We start from the raw sequence: 16,831 nt of genomic DNA, 5'->3' as shown, positions 1-16,831 counted from the left end.
ATCATAAGGATGAATCCTTTTGTTACTTTTTTCTGTTGCTATCTATTGGCAATGTATTTCTGGTCTGATTGCTCTTAACTCTTTAAAGACTGTCTCATAGTAAACAAACTATATCCATGGCTCTCATTCTTACCTACTTACAGATGACATCAATTTTAGCTCCACGGGTAGCTGGTTTTCTAGAATGCAAACAAACATATTTTCTGTGTTACATTTAATAAATCATCAGAATAGATCAAGTTATTAAGGATTGAATGAGTCACAAGGAGCCACTGGTGGTGCAGTGGGGTAAACCACTGAGATGCTGAACTAGCTGACCAAAAGGTCAGTGGTTCGAATCCAGGGAGCGAGGGTGAGCTCTTGCTATTAGCCCCAGCTTCTGCCAACCTAGCAGTTCAAAAAATGCAAATGTGAGTAGATCAATAAGTACTGCTCCAGCAGGAAGGTAATGATGATCCATGAAGTCATGCTAGCCACATGACCTTGAAGGTATCTATGAACAACGCCAGCTCTATGACTTAGAAATGGAGATGAGCACCACCTCCCAGAGTCAGGCACAACAAGACTTAATGTCAAGTGGAAACCTTTACCTTTACTTTACTTAAGGATAGAACATGTGTTATAGTGCAAACTTTCTATATTAAAGTTTTTTGCTTTGGATACAATGTCAAGAGAAATTTGTGATAGAAATTAAATAAATATGACTAATACATTTGATGATGGTGAAAGTGGAAAATGTATGAAAATATGCATGGACAATATTAACTGTGAAAAAGACTGTTGTTTTGAAGAAAACATGCTCAATAGAAGAAGAAAAATAATCTTGCCTGAATGATGGAAGTATTTAAATCCTTGAGAGAGAATAGTAATGCCCTTCATAATTCCTTGCTTATACTTTCCCCCTGTCTTCCCTCCCATCTACTTCACTCTCTAGTGTTCAGTTTTACAAGGCAAACTGTAGTAGACATTATTGATTGCACATAACCTGGGATGTATTATACATAATTACTCATTGTGTACTATAAACATGCACAGCAGTCTTTCTTTAGTTTTAAGATATCTTATGGACAAGCTCAATTTTAGTTGCAATGTGTTCAGATTCTCAGTGAAATCAATAGAGGAATCGCCATAGAAGATGCAGGAGACATTGGGGAGTGATTATATCTTTACACTATTTCTCTTGCTTCATGGAGCACTATGATGAGTTTTCATGCACATGTTGCCTTTATATATACATATTTACTCAGATTTGGGTTTGGAAATCTGCACTGTAAAATTGTAAAAATGTAAATTCTAAGTGTATAACAGTTTTGGATTGTATATTGATTTGGGAAGTATGAATTATCTGAGTTCACATTAAAATACAAACCCAACTAATTTCTCACGCATGATATAAAAGGTACCATTTCACCCAGTATAGAAGTATAAATTATGTAATGTTTTTCCATATATTAAGAAAAACATACAAAGCAAAATTGCATTCAGAAAGCCAGATACTGATGAGAGAAGTTTCCATTGTCACATATTTTTCTATGCGCAGGGATATTTAATTTATTGAAGGACCATTTCATAATATAACTACATTACTGCAATTTCTCTGTTTTTAACCCAACTTGAATCCCAGTTTGAGAAAAGGACAGGATATAAAACAATGGAGGGAGGGGGTAAGCCTGTCCCTACAGCCATAATAGCTACCTCCCAGTCATAAATTTACTACCTACTGACTCCTAGTTGTAGCGGTCTGGCTCTGGCTGTTATCTTATAAATTGCCAGGAAAGTCTGAAATGTATTGTCTAATATAATAATGCATTTTTATTTGAAGACATTTTAAAAGAGCAAAACTAATTATATGGTTTTGATTTATGGCACCACTTTAGATTCTCATAAGAAATAACTAGCTGAATCACACTACTGAAGGCTGATGATTCTTATCTTTCTCTATTTCCTGCTTTTTTCATGTATCTGACTGTGCTTTATTCTAAATAATACATTGTGTTTTTATTAAAGAGATAAAGACTAACAGATTTTATTTACCAAGACAAGATGTAAATTCACCACAAGGAGAAAAAAAGGATTCTTTTTTATAGAGAATCCTTTTCAGTAGGGAGATTGGAAATGCAAATATTGTGTAAAATACTGAGAAGTCTAATCTGAGGCGCTACATAACTGTTTACATCTCTAACAGTAACCAGGAGTGGGAATGGATGAAATTCCAATTGGTAAAAGCCAGCAACAGTTCAAAGCAGGGCACTACAGTATTTTCATACCATGGAGAGAGTGACATAACAACCAGAGAAGTGGACACAATTGTAGTCCAGTTGTGTGTGAGTTTACATCTGTGCCTGATGTTTAAGTGGACATATGGAGAAAGCATGCAAGATTGAGTCAGGCTGGCAATTGTAGGAGATGGGTTTACTTGGTCTACAAATAATTTAGCTGCTTTTAGTCCAAAGTTCCCCATTTATTTCACTACTCTCGTAGAAGATGGCCTGGAAAGTTGCTATTTTGGATGGAATGGTTCTGCAGAAAAGTAGAAGCAATTTGTGAGGAAACCTGATTTGAAATATGAGTGGAAACTAAAACAGAAAGGAACACAGTGTCAAAGCATGAAGCGACCTTACCTTCTGAGCAAGAGAGCCACAACACAGGGTTGTACAATAGAAAGAGGGTTCAGTCCTACTGCCAAGCTCCTCAATTCAGAGGAAGGACACTGAGGAAGATCTATTCTCTTAGTTCATGATTATTGGGAGATCTTCCTTCAAGAATCTAAGACTGAGCATAAAGACCAGTGATAGAAGAGAGCTCCAGAAAGCATTCTCTTAAAAGTTTCTGAGTATTAAAGACTATAGGTCCTGCGGAGATATGTGCATTTTGGTTAACCTTTGTGGTTTATTACATTATGATTATACATAATGAACAGATATGTTTGCAGATTTTGGAATGGCAGAACCCTGAAGTTATTGTCATGGCTCTAAAGAAAATGGATCTGAAAATATATGCCAGGAACATCTGAATCTGTACACAATCTGTTCTTTATATCTCCTCCTAAATAAAAGAATGACTCAACAAAGAAAGAACTGGTGGTTGAGAGAGAAATTTCAAACTGTTATGTTCAAGTAAGAAACGTGTTATGCATATTTCTACACCCGTATCTATCCTCTGACTCCTTAAAAATAGTTTTTGTCTTAGTTATAGTACTCTGTATTGTGTTTATATAAAACATACAGATATACTTGATTGGTTGTCATGGCTGGATTTTTTATTGGCATATTCCCATTTAAATGTTCCAAGGGAAGAAAAAGGAAAATAAAAAGTCATGCTCATTAAGCAAGTTTGTGAACTGAGATTCTAAATAATTACATTAATCCTGAACTGCATACTAGATGTCTGGATCTATGGCACACATCTCCAGTCTAGTATATGTTTCTTTTGCTTCATCAAGCTAGAAAGGAAATACTACTTACTTACTTGGGCAGTCCCTGATTGTCTGAGTATGATGGCCTTCCAAGTGTAGTGCCTTGGCAGTGGGTAAGTTGGTGACTGTAGAGCCCTATTCTTGATCTGCATATTCTTCCGCAGTGAGGACATCGGTTTCCAGACGGAAGGCAGTCCTGGTCAGCATTGGCTTAACACACATCTGTCTTGGCACATTTCTCCCTTTCGCCCTCCATTCGTGCTTATTCAAATTCCACAGCACTGCTCATCATAACTGACCTCCAGCTAGATTGCTCAAATTATAGGACTTCCCAGTTCTTGGTGTTTATGCCTCAGTTTTTAAAGTTAGCTTTAAGCCCATCTTTAAATCTCTTTTCCTGTCCACCAACATTCCATTTTCCATTCTTGAGTTGGGAGTATAGTAACTGCTTTGGGAGACGGTGATCGGGCATTCAGACAACATGGCCAATCCAGCTGAGTTGATGGCATAGAAGCATCGCTTCAGTGCTTGTCTGCCTGTCTTCCCAACAGATTTGCAGGATTTTTCAGAGGCAAAACTGATGGAATTCATTCCAGGAGTTGAGTGTAACAACTGTAGACAGTCCACGTTTCAAAAGCATATAACAGGGTTGGAAGGACGATAGCTTTATTAACAAACACCTTGGTATCCCTATTGATGTCCCGATCCTCAAACACTCTCTTGCAGAGCTCAGGTGGTGTTGTATTTCAGTGTCAATGTTGACTTTTGTGGAGAGATGGCTGCCAAGTTAGCGGAATTTGTCAACATTTTATAACATTGCACCATTAAGCTGTATTTCTGGCATTGCAGAGGGATTAGCAATCTCTTTGCATGGAGATGATGCCTCCTAAGCATTAGTCTTGTTATATTTCATAACAATGGATTATTGTTCTGTAGAAGTTGACATCCTTGGAAATTGTGCTCATGTTGTACTTAGGGATGTCTAACATCTTGACCTGCTGTTATATGCCTTTTGAATAGTTTTGTGCCTCTTGAAATAAGTATGCAGTACCTGAAATGCTACCTTTTAGTGGGACCAGGGACCAATTTCAAACAGCGAGTCTTTTCATTATGCAGGTCATGTTCTCACAGTTAGCTCCTTGATTCTCTTTTATTCCCAATCTTAGTTTGCCACTTTTCGAGTGTAGAGTCTTCAGGCAGCTCAAAACTAAAACTCAATAAAGTAACAATAAAAGATTCAAGTTAAAATCAATACAATGAAAAAAATTGAAACTAAGAAGAATTGAATTAGAGCCCACAAAAGAAATAGAACAGCCCTACCTGAAGAATGTTGCAATGAAATGGCCAGAGCACCACTAGGCTTACATTGATGTGAAAGAAGTGTAGGAAGGATTGCTTCCCTCTCCTCTTTCCTGTCATGCCATTCTTTTACAAATTCCAACCTTTCTTGGCACAGACCAGCAGCAAGTTGAGGGTTTATCTTGGGAATGACATCAAATACAAAGTACCATCATGGAGAAGGAGGGAAAAGTCCTCTTCCATATCAATTTCATCTTTGATAGCATGTACTCACAAAGTTAGGCTCCTAAAACAGATCTTAATATTGAAGCACACTTCTGGGAAATAAGACATCCCAGCAGTTTGTTACCTTTGTGCACTCTTTACAATGATTATTTGCTTAGAAAATCCAGTTTAGCTTAGTGTTCAACAAGATGAGAATCCTTTATTCAAAGTTCTTGGGACCAAAAGTGTTTTGGATCAAGAGTTTTTTGGATTTCGGAAAACCGGTGTTTGCAAAAAATGTACATAAAAAGATATCTTGGAAATGGGAACCATGTCTAAACACAAAATGTATCTATATATCATATATCCCTGAGACACATAGATTGAAGATGATTTTATACACAACATTTTTTAATGATTTGATGAATGGAACAAAGTTTGTGTATACAGTATTGAACCACCAGAAAGGTAAGGTATATCAGCCACTCATATGGGCAATTGCTTGTTTTGGAGTATTTCAGATTTCAGAATTCTAAATAACAGATGTCCAACCTGTATTTATTTTCCTTTGATTGACTGTGAAAAAGAACACCCAGGTTAAGGCAGAAGTTTGTGTGACCTGGAATCTCATGTATGAGCTTTGACAATAAAGTGGGGAGACACACTGAAACCCTTTATTGCACCAGAGACTTGGGTTGGTTGGGAAGATTTTTTGAAACACGCACATACAACCTTTTAAGAAGTTTGCAAACCATTTTTGTTTTTCTCCTTTCTGCCTAATAAGAGAAACTATTGCTGTTGCCACTGTGAGAAATAAAAGAGTGTGGGTGAATGTAAGAGGTGGGAGGTAGAAAAAAACCATGCCTTGCTGAACAGGCTGCCCAAAGCAGCAGACTGATGCAACCAATACTGCGTAACATTGGTATCCCATATCCAGAATTCTGAAATTTGAAATACTCTGAAATCCAAAATTGTTCACATGGCTGTCTAAGGTAGTCAGATTTGCTTTCTGATAGTTCAGTGCATGCAAACTATGTTCCATAGACAGTATGTCAAGAGTCAGACGCCAATTAGCGAACAAAAATAGAGTTTATTCAGCAGATAAGCCAAAAAGTAATGTTAACACAGAAAAAACCTTGAAACACTTCACTATCAGTGCTTCAAGAGCAGTTCAAACAAAAATATAATTCAGCAACACAAGCAGGTAAAAACAAAGCTAAACAAACTTAGTGCAAACTGCACTTTCTGAGTCCAAGCCCTGCCAGCCGGCTCTGTAGTTTTCAAAGGAACAGTTCCCGAAAGAAAACACCAAATTGGTCAGGATACAAACAAACAAACTAAGAATGCAGTAGACTGCTTCCACAATGTGGATAAAGCCGAAGGCTCCAAAAGGATGGTGAAAAGATGTCGTCCAGGATTCCAAGGTCAGGTCAGGAGATAACAGCGGTGTCCAAAGAGCAAGCCAGGAGTCAAAAGCCGATAGTAGTTATCAATCACAGGGCGAAGGCAGTAGCAAGGTCAAATTCCGATCCAAGGTCTGAAGAGGGTGCAGTCATCCAAAACAGGTCCACGATAAGACACAGTGAGAGCCAAGCTAGGTGATAACAGCAGATTCAAATCATAGTCCAAGTCCAGTCTTCATGGAAACACAGAGATCCCAATGGCGCCTCAGCAACACCTTGCCACACGCAAGGTGCAGTGGCCAAACATTCCCATTTTATTCCCCTTCCTCCTGGGTGACCAAACACTCACACCCAAACACCAGGTGTCCCAAATCTACTCAGAGTCTGAGCTCCACACAGCTAGAGCTCGTGGATCTGGAGTACCTAGCAATTCGTCGGAGTCCCAATCATCCTGCCCACACTTAGCCCCATGAACACTTAAAGAACGATCCTCCCTTCTCCAAGCATCCCAATTGGGATCAGCTCCTGCAGAAACCCCAGGTTCAGAAGTATCCATAGACCCCAAATCCCCAGACATCTCCGGTGGCTGTGCCCATTCAGTGCCCGCTTCCCCAGCCACCACCTGTTCCTCAGCATCCATCTCCCCATCTGAATCTTCCTCAGAAGATCCCCCATATAGCTCTCTAAGTCGCTTCCTGCGCAACTCCTCCAGTGAACCCTCATCACGAGGGTTTTTTCTTCCTCTTCGAATTCCATCCCCATCAACCATAATCCTTCCAATGAACCACCCTGAGAATTTGCGGGGGGGGGGGGGAGCTGAAGCCCTTCAACCCCCCCCCCCCCCCGGCTACATGCCTGCTCCTTCCTATTTCTATGCTCCAGCTCCTGCCCTTCAGTGTTCAAACATACCATTGTTTTCCCTAGTCTCTATTGCCCATGTTGTTTGTTCTCATAAAAAGATGTCCCTAATCATGATAGGATAGTATTATAAATCACTTTTCCACTAAATGTATCTGAAAAGGCATAAAACATATTTCATCTGGAGTGTGTCTATAGGCATAATCCTGGGGAGAATTTATCTTTTGAGAAGAAGCTCTCTGTAAAGGCAAAGATAGAATGAGTGTGAACCTTGGGGGCTTTGGCATGAATGTGTATCTGTAGATGTTGGAATAGACCTCAAGACCATATTTTGAGGCCTCTTTTTACCTCTGTTACACCTAACACATTTGCTGCCTGAAGCAGAAACTGCATACCTGCCCTCCCAAATCAGAGTGCCCAGAGCCATCCATGTTATTTGGGCATGTCTTGCAAGTTCACTTCCCTTTCCAAGACAGTGCAAATATGTTAGCCGTAAATTAAACAATTTAATTAATTTAAATTTATTGTCCCTTTTATGACAACCAAAATCTGCTGCCTGTGGTGGCTGCATACAAATGGATTGAGGTGTGGACTATGTTTTAGACTGACTGTTTTGAAAAAGCCCTTTTCAGCAGTAGATATCAGAAGTATAATGTATCAGATATTCTTTAGACAAAGCAGGCAGGCATCCCATCCTATCAGATAGATATGAGATTAAATGCCATGACCCCACTGTGCTGTGTGTGCATGCACAAAACGGGATACTTGGGAATATTTCTCCTCCTGTCTCATTTTGATTTGACAGACCTCTGTTTCAGGGGATATTTCCTACAAATACAGTATATACTCGAAGATAAGACAAGTTTTTTCAGCCCTTTTTATGAGCTGAAAAAGCCTCCCTAGGCTTATAATGGAGTCAAGGCCAGGTAGCAGATCCTGGAGAACATTGCTTGCAATATATAATATAATTATCTCTACTCTCACCTTCCCTTATCAGTGTTTTCTTTTCCAAAGTCTCCCTCACTCTTAATGATGCCTTAATTAATGTAATTTTATTGGTATCTATTTTTATTTTGAAATTTACCAGTAGCTGCTGCATTTCCCACCATAGGCTTATACTCGAATCAGTAAGTTTTCCCAGTTTAGTGGTAAAATTAGATGCCTCAGTTTATATTTCGGTCTGCTAATATTCGAGTATATAAGGTACCTGGCTTTCTTAATCATTTTACAAAATCTTTTCCATCAAATCAATGGAAGAAGTACCACAGGATGTACTTCCAACTCCCCTTCGTTTCAAAGCCATAAAACAATTCCCTTTCTTTCATTGAGAATGCCATGTCCTCATAGCTGGCATCAGGGTCAGCTTCCTTGCATTGTAGAGTAGAAATTTATGTCAGCCATGTAGTTTATTCACTGTTTTCTCTAGGTGTCAAATGTGAAGATGCCAAAACTAAAAGAAGAATATCTCCCTGGGAAATGACTTCCCAGTTTGCCTGCTTGATAGCATAGCTGATGCCTTTGCTTTCCTTCTGTAGCTTAAGATTGGGCTTTATGGAACATCTATCTTTCTTCTATTATCTTATACCTTAAAGTTAGGATGTCTGGCATCCTGGGTATGAATATTTGCACTAACTTATCTAGCTAGCTCCGTTACATTCCTAAGAGACTGTTAGCTCTGTTGTGTGTGAGTCTGCTTGAACTTCACAGTTGCTGGCACAGCATATTTAAGATTTGGTTGTTAGTTTTTCCATGTGAGTTTTTTTAGTATGTTTACTTTGATGCTTGTTGACCTGATAAGGGTTTTATAAATATAGAGTACCCACAGTATTGCTAGGTCACTGCCTCCTTTCTGATACAGCTGCACTGTGTCAGCCAGTTATTTAGTACAAACCATGATAATCTGGCTTTCCTGTTCAGTGGAAAAGCTCATAAGCAGATGAAAACAGATAGTTTCTCACTTCGCTTCCCAGGCAGTTGCCAAGGCAGAAAACTGAAGGTGAAACCTTCTTATAGATTTTGGTGCACTATCTGTTAAAAATCTAATTTCCACCGCAAAAAAGGAAAGCAAAAATGTTTTGTTCTTTTTATTCTTGTGCTTGCTACTGTCTACCAACTGTCAGAAGTGTTCAGGTATAGTGTAAATCAACTACAGACCACAAATGTTTCAGCACACAACTGGTAGATAGCTGAAGGATTTCCATAATGCTTTCAGGAAAGAATGTGTGCAAGGTCATTATGGCAATAATCCTAGACCCATGGTACTGCAGAAAGGAGGGTTTCATCTTAAATTACCCTCTTTAGGTATTTTTGCACAAGAGGTACACTGTCTCCCTTTCCAACACCCTATATTTATGGAGGCTTTCCACATAGGAGACACAAGAGAAATGTTTAGACACCTTCCTGGGCACCTAGAGTGAATTTTGAGGTAAAAGAATTTTAGAACATTTTTGCAACATTTATTTTTTATGACTAGAGGTTCCAGGGATATTTCAAACAAGGTGGAAATTTCTTCAATACCCCTTAGAGATAATGTTAAAGCATTTGGAAGTGGAAGAGGGGGGACTGCAATATGTGCCCTGCAAATATTTCCCTTTCTCCCTGTACTTCTTGACAATGCTTTAAATCCATATCACATCTAGGGCGTGTACAGAATGAAAAAAGGCAGCCACATTGCTAACTCAGTGGCAGTGAGAGTGTATGTGGGAAAGAGAATGAAGCTGTGATACCATTACTGGTAATTGTGAAACTCACTCCTAGGAATCTGTTGGACAATTTTTCCTCTTTCTGGAGAAATATTATAAAGTTGTCTTCAAATGTATCTACCCACAAATAAGATGGATATGACTGAGGGAGATTTGTGCTCAGCTATAGCTTCCTGTGTATTTCCCCTGTATTCTCACCTGATTAAATTTTATATTCCTCTCAAGCCAAAAGTGAATCAGAACTTCTCAGATGAGATCTACAGTCTCTTGGATGTGTAAGAAGTGGTTGTAATTCCAGAGGTTTCTTCCCAGTAATGTTGAAGTTTTTGTTTGTTTGGGTTTTTTTAGCCTAGTCACTCTTATGATTTAGGACATAAGAGTCAACTTTTTTTCATATCACATACTCGGGTTTGAATTGTGTTTGCTGTAAAAGATACAGCATCCTGGTAATGTGAAATTGGTGCCTTTCAAAGGTGCGATCAGCATATGAGGGTTTCAACTCTTTGTTCCTAGCACTTGCTAATGATTTAAATCTGTACTTTGTTGTTAATCATTATCTGAAACTTTTTAAAATCTACTAATACTCAAAACATGTGAGTGATGAAAGGTGAGGATGAGCCATTAGAGAACAGATGGAAAACCTGTAGGCCTCCAGATGCTATTTGATTCCGGCTTCTCAGTCCTAGCCAACATAACCAATGGAAAGGTATTCTAGGAGCTGTGCTTCAGCAACATCTGGAGAGCTACAGGTTCCTCAGCCCTGCTGAAGAAGTTGTTAAACTAATGAATTCCCATAATGCCTTGCATGCTCACATTTGGAAATATGCTGTCCATTTTTTTAAAATGAAGATTTTTTAAAATTAATTTTAGCTCTGAAATTCAGTTCAAAGCTGAATACACACAAAAACTCCCCACAATGATGGCATGATGCTTGCATTGGTATTGGTGTTACAATAGTAAAGATTTTCTTTTTAAAATGGGAGGACTCTTATGTTCTTTAATTCTTATGCTGATGACTAGAATTTGTAGTAGCGTTCTCCCTACTCACAACTTACACATTGGAAAAATTATACATAGAACAGCTCAGTATTTCATGTGAGTTCAGGATTTATTTATTTAGAATATGTATACCCTGATCTTCAACCACTGATTTCCAGTTGAATGAACTCAACCAATGAAGCTACAGCCCTGAGCTAGCAGGGCCTGATCAGGGCTGTTGATGATAGGGCCTCTTGGAGGTTTCTTGTTCATAGGGTCACCTATGTCATAGTCTGTCAACTTTATGGTAGTTAGCAATAACTTAATCCATAAAGGCTCTCAGAGCTGCTAACAAATTGTTAATTTGACAGTTGTCTGCCCTCAGGCTTACAATCTACATAATTTGTTGTGCTTCAGTTGGAGCATTGCTAAGCACTTTTAAAAGTCTTTAAATATAAGTATTGAATAAGCTGTTTTAGACCAGGGCTGGGAATTATGCATTGGTTATGTTGGTAAGAGTGATTGTAGGAACAACATCTAGTGGGTCATATGATTCCTCCCAAGAGAAACCAGAATGGCCTCATCCCTGCTGGCCTTCTGCAAGCAGGTCAAGGCCTTCCTCTGCTCTACCCACTCTGGAAGGTGGGTGGGATTGGGTGGGATATGAGTTTGAAAAGCCATTTTAATGTATTTACTGTAATTTAATTCTATTTTACCACACTGTTATTTAATTGTTTTTAACATATATATTACACTAAACAAACTAAACTGTTTAGTGTGGATAGTTGTTAGCTGCATTGAGTCCCAATGGAGAGAAAGGTGGAATATAAATAAAGATAATAATAATAATAATAATAATAATAATAATAATAATAATAATAATTCCCAACCATCTTTGAGGCTAACTCCAAGGTTTTGTTTAAATGTAAATAAGTGGAAGTTGGTACTTTCAAACAGAAATTGCCCCTTCCTTTCACTTCCCACTACTCCCCAGTGGTAGATCAGTGTTTTAAGCTAAACTTTAAAAGGAGTATCTAATTTGCTGATTATTTTGCAGATAGTGCTCAACATCTTGGTCACCTCCTTTAAAATCTAGACCAAAGCCCAGAGTGGATTTACCATTTCACTGACTGGGAGCCACCGCTGTTGCTTCTGCTTGCCTGCCTCCTTCTCTGTCTGTTGTTTTCCACTCTGATACTGATGGTTTAATGAGTGATGGGCCAGCTCCGAAGGATGGTAATAATAATAATAATAATAATAATAATAATAATAATAATAATAATAAAATACAAAATCAACAGCAACTGAACACACAAATATAAGATACTATAAACAATCAAAGTAAAACATAAGTAAGCATTTAAAACCACATTCAGTATTGGGCTGCCTTAACACATCTTATTGCTCTCCCCGGTAAGGATTAAACCTCATCTCTTCAGCCTAAGGTTTATTTGCTGAAGGCTTGCTTGAATAGAAAAGTTTTCAGCTGTTGCTTGAATGATAGTAGGGAGGGTGCCATTTTGATCTCCCTGAGGAGGGTGTTCCAGAGCCTCAGGGCAGCCACTGAGAAGACCCTTTCTTTTGTTGCCGGCAACCATATTTGGAATGGCAGCAAAAGTGAGAGCAAGGCTTCTCCTGATGATCTTAGGATTCAGATAGGTTGGTATGAAGAGATGCAGTTGGATAAGTAACTTGGACCTTAACTGTTTAGGGCTTTAAAGGTCAAAACCAGATCTACTCCCCTGTTTAAGGAGCTCCACTGGCTGCCGTTCATCTTCCGGTCCCAATTCAAGGTACAGACCATCATTTATAAAGCCCTAAATGGTTTGGGACCCGCCTACCTTCGTGACCGTATCTCCTACCATAAACATGCCTGATCTCTCCGATCATCAGGGGAGGCCCTCCTGTCGCCACTACCTATATCTCAGGCCCGCCTTGTAGGAACAAGGGAGAGGGCCTTTTCTGCTGTGGCCCCCCGCTTGTGGAACTTGCTGCCCATTGAAATCAGGCAAGCCCCCACCCTTTTAGCTTTCAGGAAAGATTTAAAAACATGGCTCTTCCGGTGTGCTTTCGGAGAGTAAATGTTCTTTGCTACTCCCCCCAATATTTATCCTCTAGACTGGTTCACTATCTGATGTCCCTGTCCCTCGAGGTTTTTATTCTGATCCCTTCCTCACCCAGAGTTTTTTAATTTTTAATCTAGTTTTTTAATTGTAGTGTTCATGCGGCCCGCCCTTGTTATACTGCTGTTTTGATCTTATGTTGTACTGTTTATTTTATATATTGTATTATTTAATTGCATTATATATGGTTATATTGTATTGTCCTGGGCATGGCCCCATGTAAGCCGCCCCGAGTCCCCATTGGGGAGATGGTGGCAGGGTATAAATAAAGTTTTATTTTTATTATTATTATTATTATTATTATTATTATTATTATTATTATTATTAAAACCTTTAATTTGGTTGAGGCCAAATTCCTCACTAGTTTCATGCAGAGGATCAAGGGAAGAAACCTGCTGAAGCAACATAAGATGTTATTCTTACATTCTTTTAGGTGCTAAAAGTTAAGGAGTTGTGTTACAGAGTCATTGTAAGAGGGGAGAAAGGAGAGAAAACAACAATTGACCCAACCTACTAGGGGCTGTGATCCCCTTGCTCTTCCAGTCTTGATGGACAGCAGCCAATGTTAATGTTGGTTTCATTAACAGGAGCAAAGTTTAAAGTTTGCTTCAAAAACAGGAGCATGGTCTTTCTAATTTAGTTCCTCTGAGTTCTGTGTAAGACCATGACAAACCTTTTCTTTCTATCTTTTGGAAGTTGTGAGAGCAATGTGAAATACAAGGAATGCTGCTGTGTCCCTTTATTGATGCTTTTTTTCTTTTCTTCCTGTAGCTCAACAGAATTCACCAAAAATCCATGAAGGCTGGTGGGCTTATAAAGAGGTGGTCCAAGGAAGCTTTGTTCCAGGTAAGCATTACATTTCCAATCCAGTATCCATGTGGATTGCTATTTGTTTTCTCCTGGTATATATGGTAATTAGGATGTACTAGCTTCTCTTATATTGAAAAGTACAGCTCTGTGTAGTCCTGTATGCTTTAGCAACAATGAGAAGATTGCACATTCATTGAATCATCACCATATTTGGATCACTTACAATATTTGGAAAGTCTTGTGGTTTTTCTAACTTGTTATTGTAAGCCTTTGTCATATCAAGTCAGAGGAGAGATAAGAAAGCTTGCTGTTCACTTTAGCTATAGTTGTGTGCATCCAGCCTACACTGGAATCACTGTAACTCTTCCTTTAAAAGATCATTTCCCTCTTCATTTATTTTGAGAATGTTCCAAAATTGCAAAAGAAAAACAAAATGCTTGCAAATAAAGGTGCAATGCAGGAGACTATTTAATAAAGGTGTAGGAGAGATCCATATTGACTTTATTTCCACAAATTTAATTTGATTATTCTAAGTCAAAGCACTGATAAGTTTATTTCTTCAGCTCAGGCTTTCCTTGGAAAGTATTTTGATTAAATGTGGATTCTGCTTTCCTAAACAAGAGGGGAAGAATCTCTGAAATGGAATAACTTTGGAGACATGTGCAGTGTGCTGAATGCTGTAAATCTGGAAAGACACATGCTCATTGTTCTTCATCAGCTGTTTGGAGATGTATATCTCCATGGTTTATTGTCTCCAGCAAAGTCAGCACCAAATAAAACCTGGCATGCATCAGAACATTTCTTGCGTTGCACATAATTTTTGTATGGATATTTGCTTATACCAAATTGGAAGAGGGTTATTTCATTTTATTTTGACCATGCTGATAAAGGACTTACTACCTAATTATTTAAGAATATCATATCAGCGGCTGATTTGTTTAAATGACTCTGGAATCAAAGATAGACTAAAGATGCAGAAAGGTCCACAACTAGCATGAGTAAAGGTTTTATTCTAGAATTGATAATTAAATGAAAGACAGCAGAGTTCAGTGTGCATTTTGCAATTACCGTAAAGTCTCGTTTAAACAACCTTCGCTTACCTAACCATCCATCTTATCTGATGCTCCCTATAGGAATGCTTGCACCAGGGAAGGGGTAAAGGAATCCTCTGACGTGATCTCCCGTTAGTTCAAAGTCAGAGCGACATGGCCTTCAGCGCCTTAGCAACACTGGCAAAAAAATCTTGGTTGCCTCGTAGCAGCATTCTAGGGCCATTGGAGAGCGCACATAAGTGCCCTTCAGCATCTTGGCAACACTGGCAAACAAGAGGCACGATGAATGACGGAGGGAGACCAAAGCAGTGGGTAATGTGCACCACCTCTTCCCTCAGGGACTGTGGCCTCCATGGCTCTGAGGCGCGGGCCTGGTGCTCCTCCAGGCCAGGAGAGAAAAGATAGAAAATGCCCCTGCTTTCTTAATCTCTCTGTATTATCTGAAATTTTCACCTATCCGACATTCTGCCAGCCCGTTTATGTCAGATAAGTGAGACTCTACTATAATAGAAATTATCCACAAATAGATACTCGCTGAGAGAACTCATTTTAACATCTGAAAATCTCTGTTTCTCTGTTAATCCACCCTCTGAAAAGAAAGCCTGCAGATGACAGGCATTGAACCTGGGAATTCATCCTTCCATGGAGCAATGCCCTCTTTTCCACTGCACAGGACGTGTGCACTGTATTCACCATCCATTTCTCAACAAACTTAAAACCCACAATTTTAGAATGTCAGTGAATATTATTGGTCCTATGAGAGCACATTGGAAAGCGCTTTAATTGAACAAAAATACAAAAAAAAAATCCCCAACAGTTTTTGGGTTTGTTTTTTTTTTTGCAAGGGTACAGAGTAATCACAAAACTGCCTCATCAGTTTCGGACTGGAAAGCTCAGCAAACTAAAAGCTGTTCTCCAAATGTCTAGATGCATAAATAGAGTAGAAAGTGGAACATGCTAAAGCGATTCTGCATTCATGCTTCAGGTCCTGCAGAGATTTGTCTTTGGCGAATACGTCATAAAATGCAACCATATGCTCCTTTCTGTTTTTGTTATTGCTCTAGAGACTGACAGGCCACTCAAGCAATGTGTTCAGGGGTTTAGTTGTTGTTTATTGTTTCCCTTAAACCTCTGAAAATATCTCATGGGTTTGCAAGAATATGCTCAAAGCGGATATTTCTCCTGGTCTCATGTTCATGTCACTGAACACATTTAAAACTGTAAGAATAGAAAAACATTGTGTTTCTTTTAATTATTATTTAATCGGCTGAAAGACTTGGATGATCGCAATTGATTCTGTAAAATTCTAAAGCTTTCAAATGGAGTGTTATATGCAAAGATTCTACCATTGCTTTATATGGGTTTGTGCTTTTGTTACTCTTGCAAATGTCTCTGTTTCTATATTGCCATGTTTATTAATTCCTTTGTAATATTTGCTTTGGGGTAAATTATCTCCTTCATGTCTGGATTTAGAAAGAGATATAAGTATAAACATGACAGAAACACAGATATCTCTGGCTAAGTCCCTTATCTAAATGAGATATATGGCTAGCTTGGTACATTACTAAGATCTGGTATAATGAAGATGTTTTCTTGATCCAGGAATAGCTTGATCCTCTTTGGTCACAGGCAGATTGGAGAATATAATGTGTGGAATCATGTGCTTCAGTGTCTTTGATTATGGATGTCCGTTGTTTGTCCACAACATTCATGGCCATGGCAGTTGACTTAATTATTTTAGCTTAATTCAGTCATAATTCTTTTTAGCCATGTCTAGAGTTTTAGTGCAGGGCTGGGGAAACAATAGCATGTGGGCCAAATACAGACTTCCAGGCCTCTTAACCCAGACCTCCGGACATCCTATGGTCCTACCTCCTTAACAACCCTCCCATGATGGGTAATAGATATATTTTCTACTTCTTGTATTGAATGGAGGAAACATTCTCAACATTGCGGAATATGAGAGCTTGAATACAAATATCTGCTC

The 16,831-nt window shown here is 38.8% G+C and overlaps 1 protein-coding gene across 2 annotated transcripts in view; it reads left to right on the top strand.

Annotated features, from left to right (window-relative positions):
• ca10 (carbonic anhydrase 10) overlaps window positions 1-16,831 on the top strand; it is a 382,733-nt gene that overhangs the window by 57,858 nt on the left and 308,044 nt on the right. For both annotated transcript variants that reach the window (XM_062970982.1, XM_062970981.1), the window contains exon 3: window positions 13,754-13,828. In XM_062970982.1, coding sequence (XP_062827052.1) covers window positions 13,754-13,828 — 75 coding nt within the window. The remainder of the gene's footprint in view (window positions 1-13,753; window positions 13,829-16,831) is intronic.

Source organism: Anolis carolinensis, chromosome 2 (assembly GCF_035594765.1).
Source record: "Anolis carolinensis isolate JA03-04 chromosome 2, rAnoCar3.1.pri, whole genome shotgun sequence".
NCBI classification, from domain to species: domain Eukaryota; kingdom Metazoa; phylum Chordata; class Lepidosauria; order Squamata; family Dactyloidae; genus Anolis; species Anolis carolinensis.
This window is presented reverse-complemented; position numbering and strand designations above follow the sequence as displayed.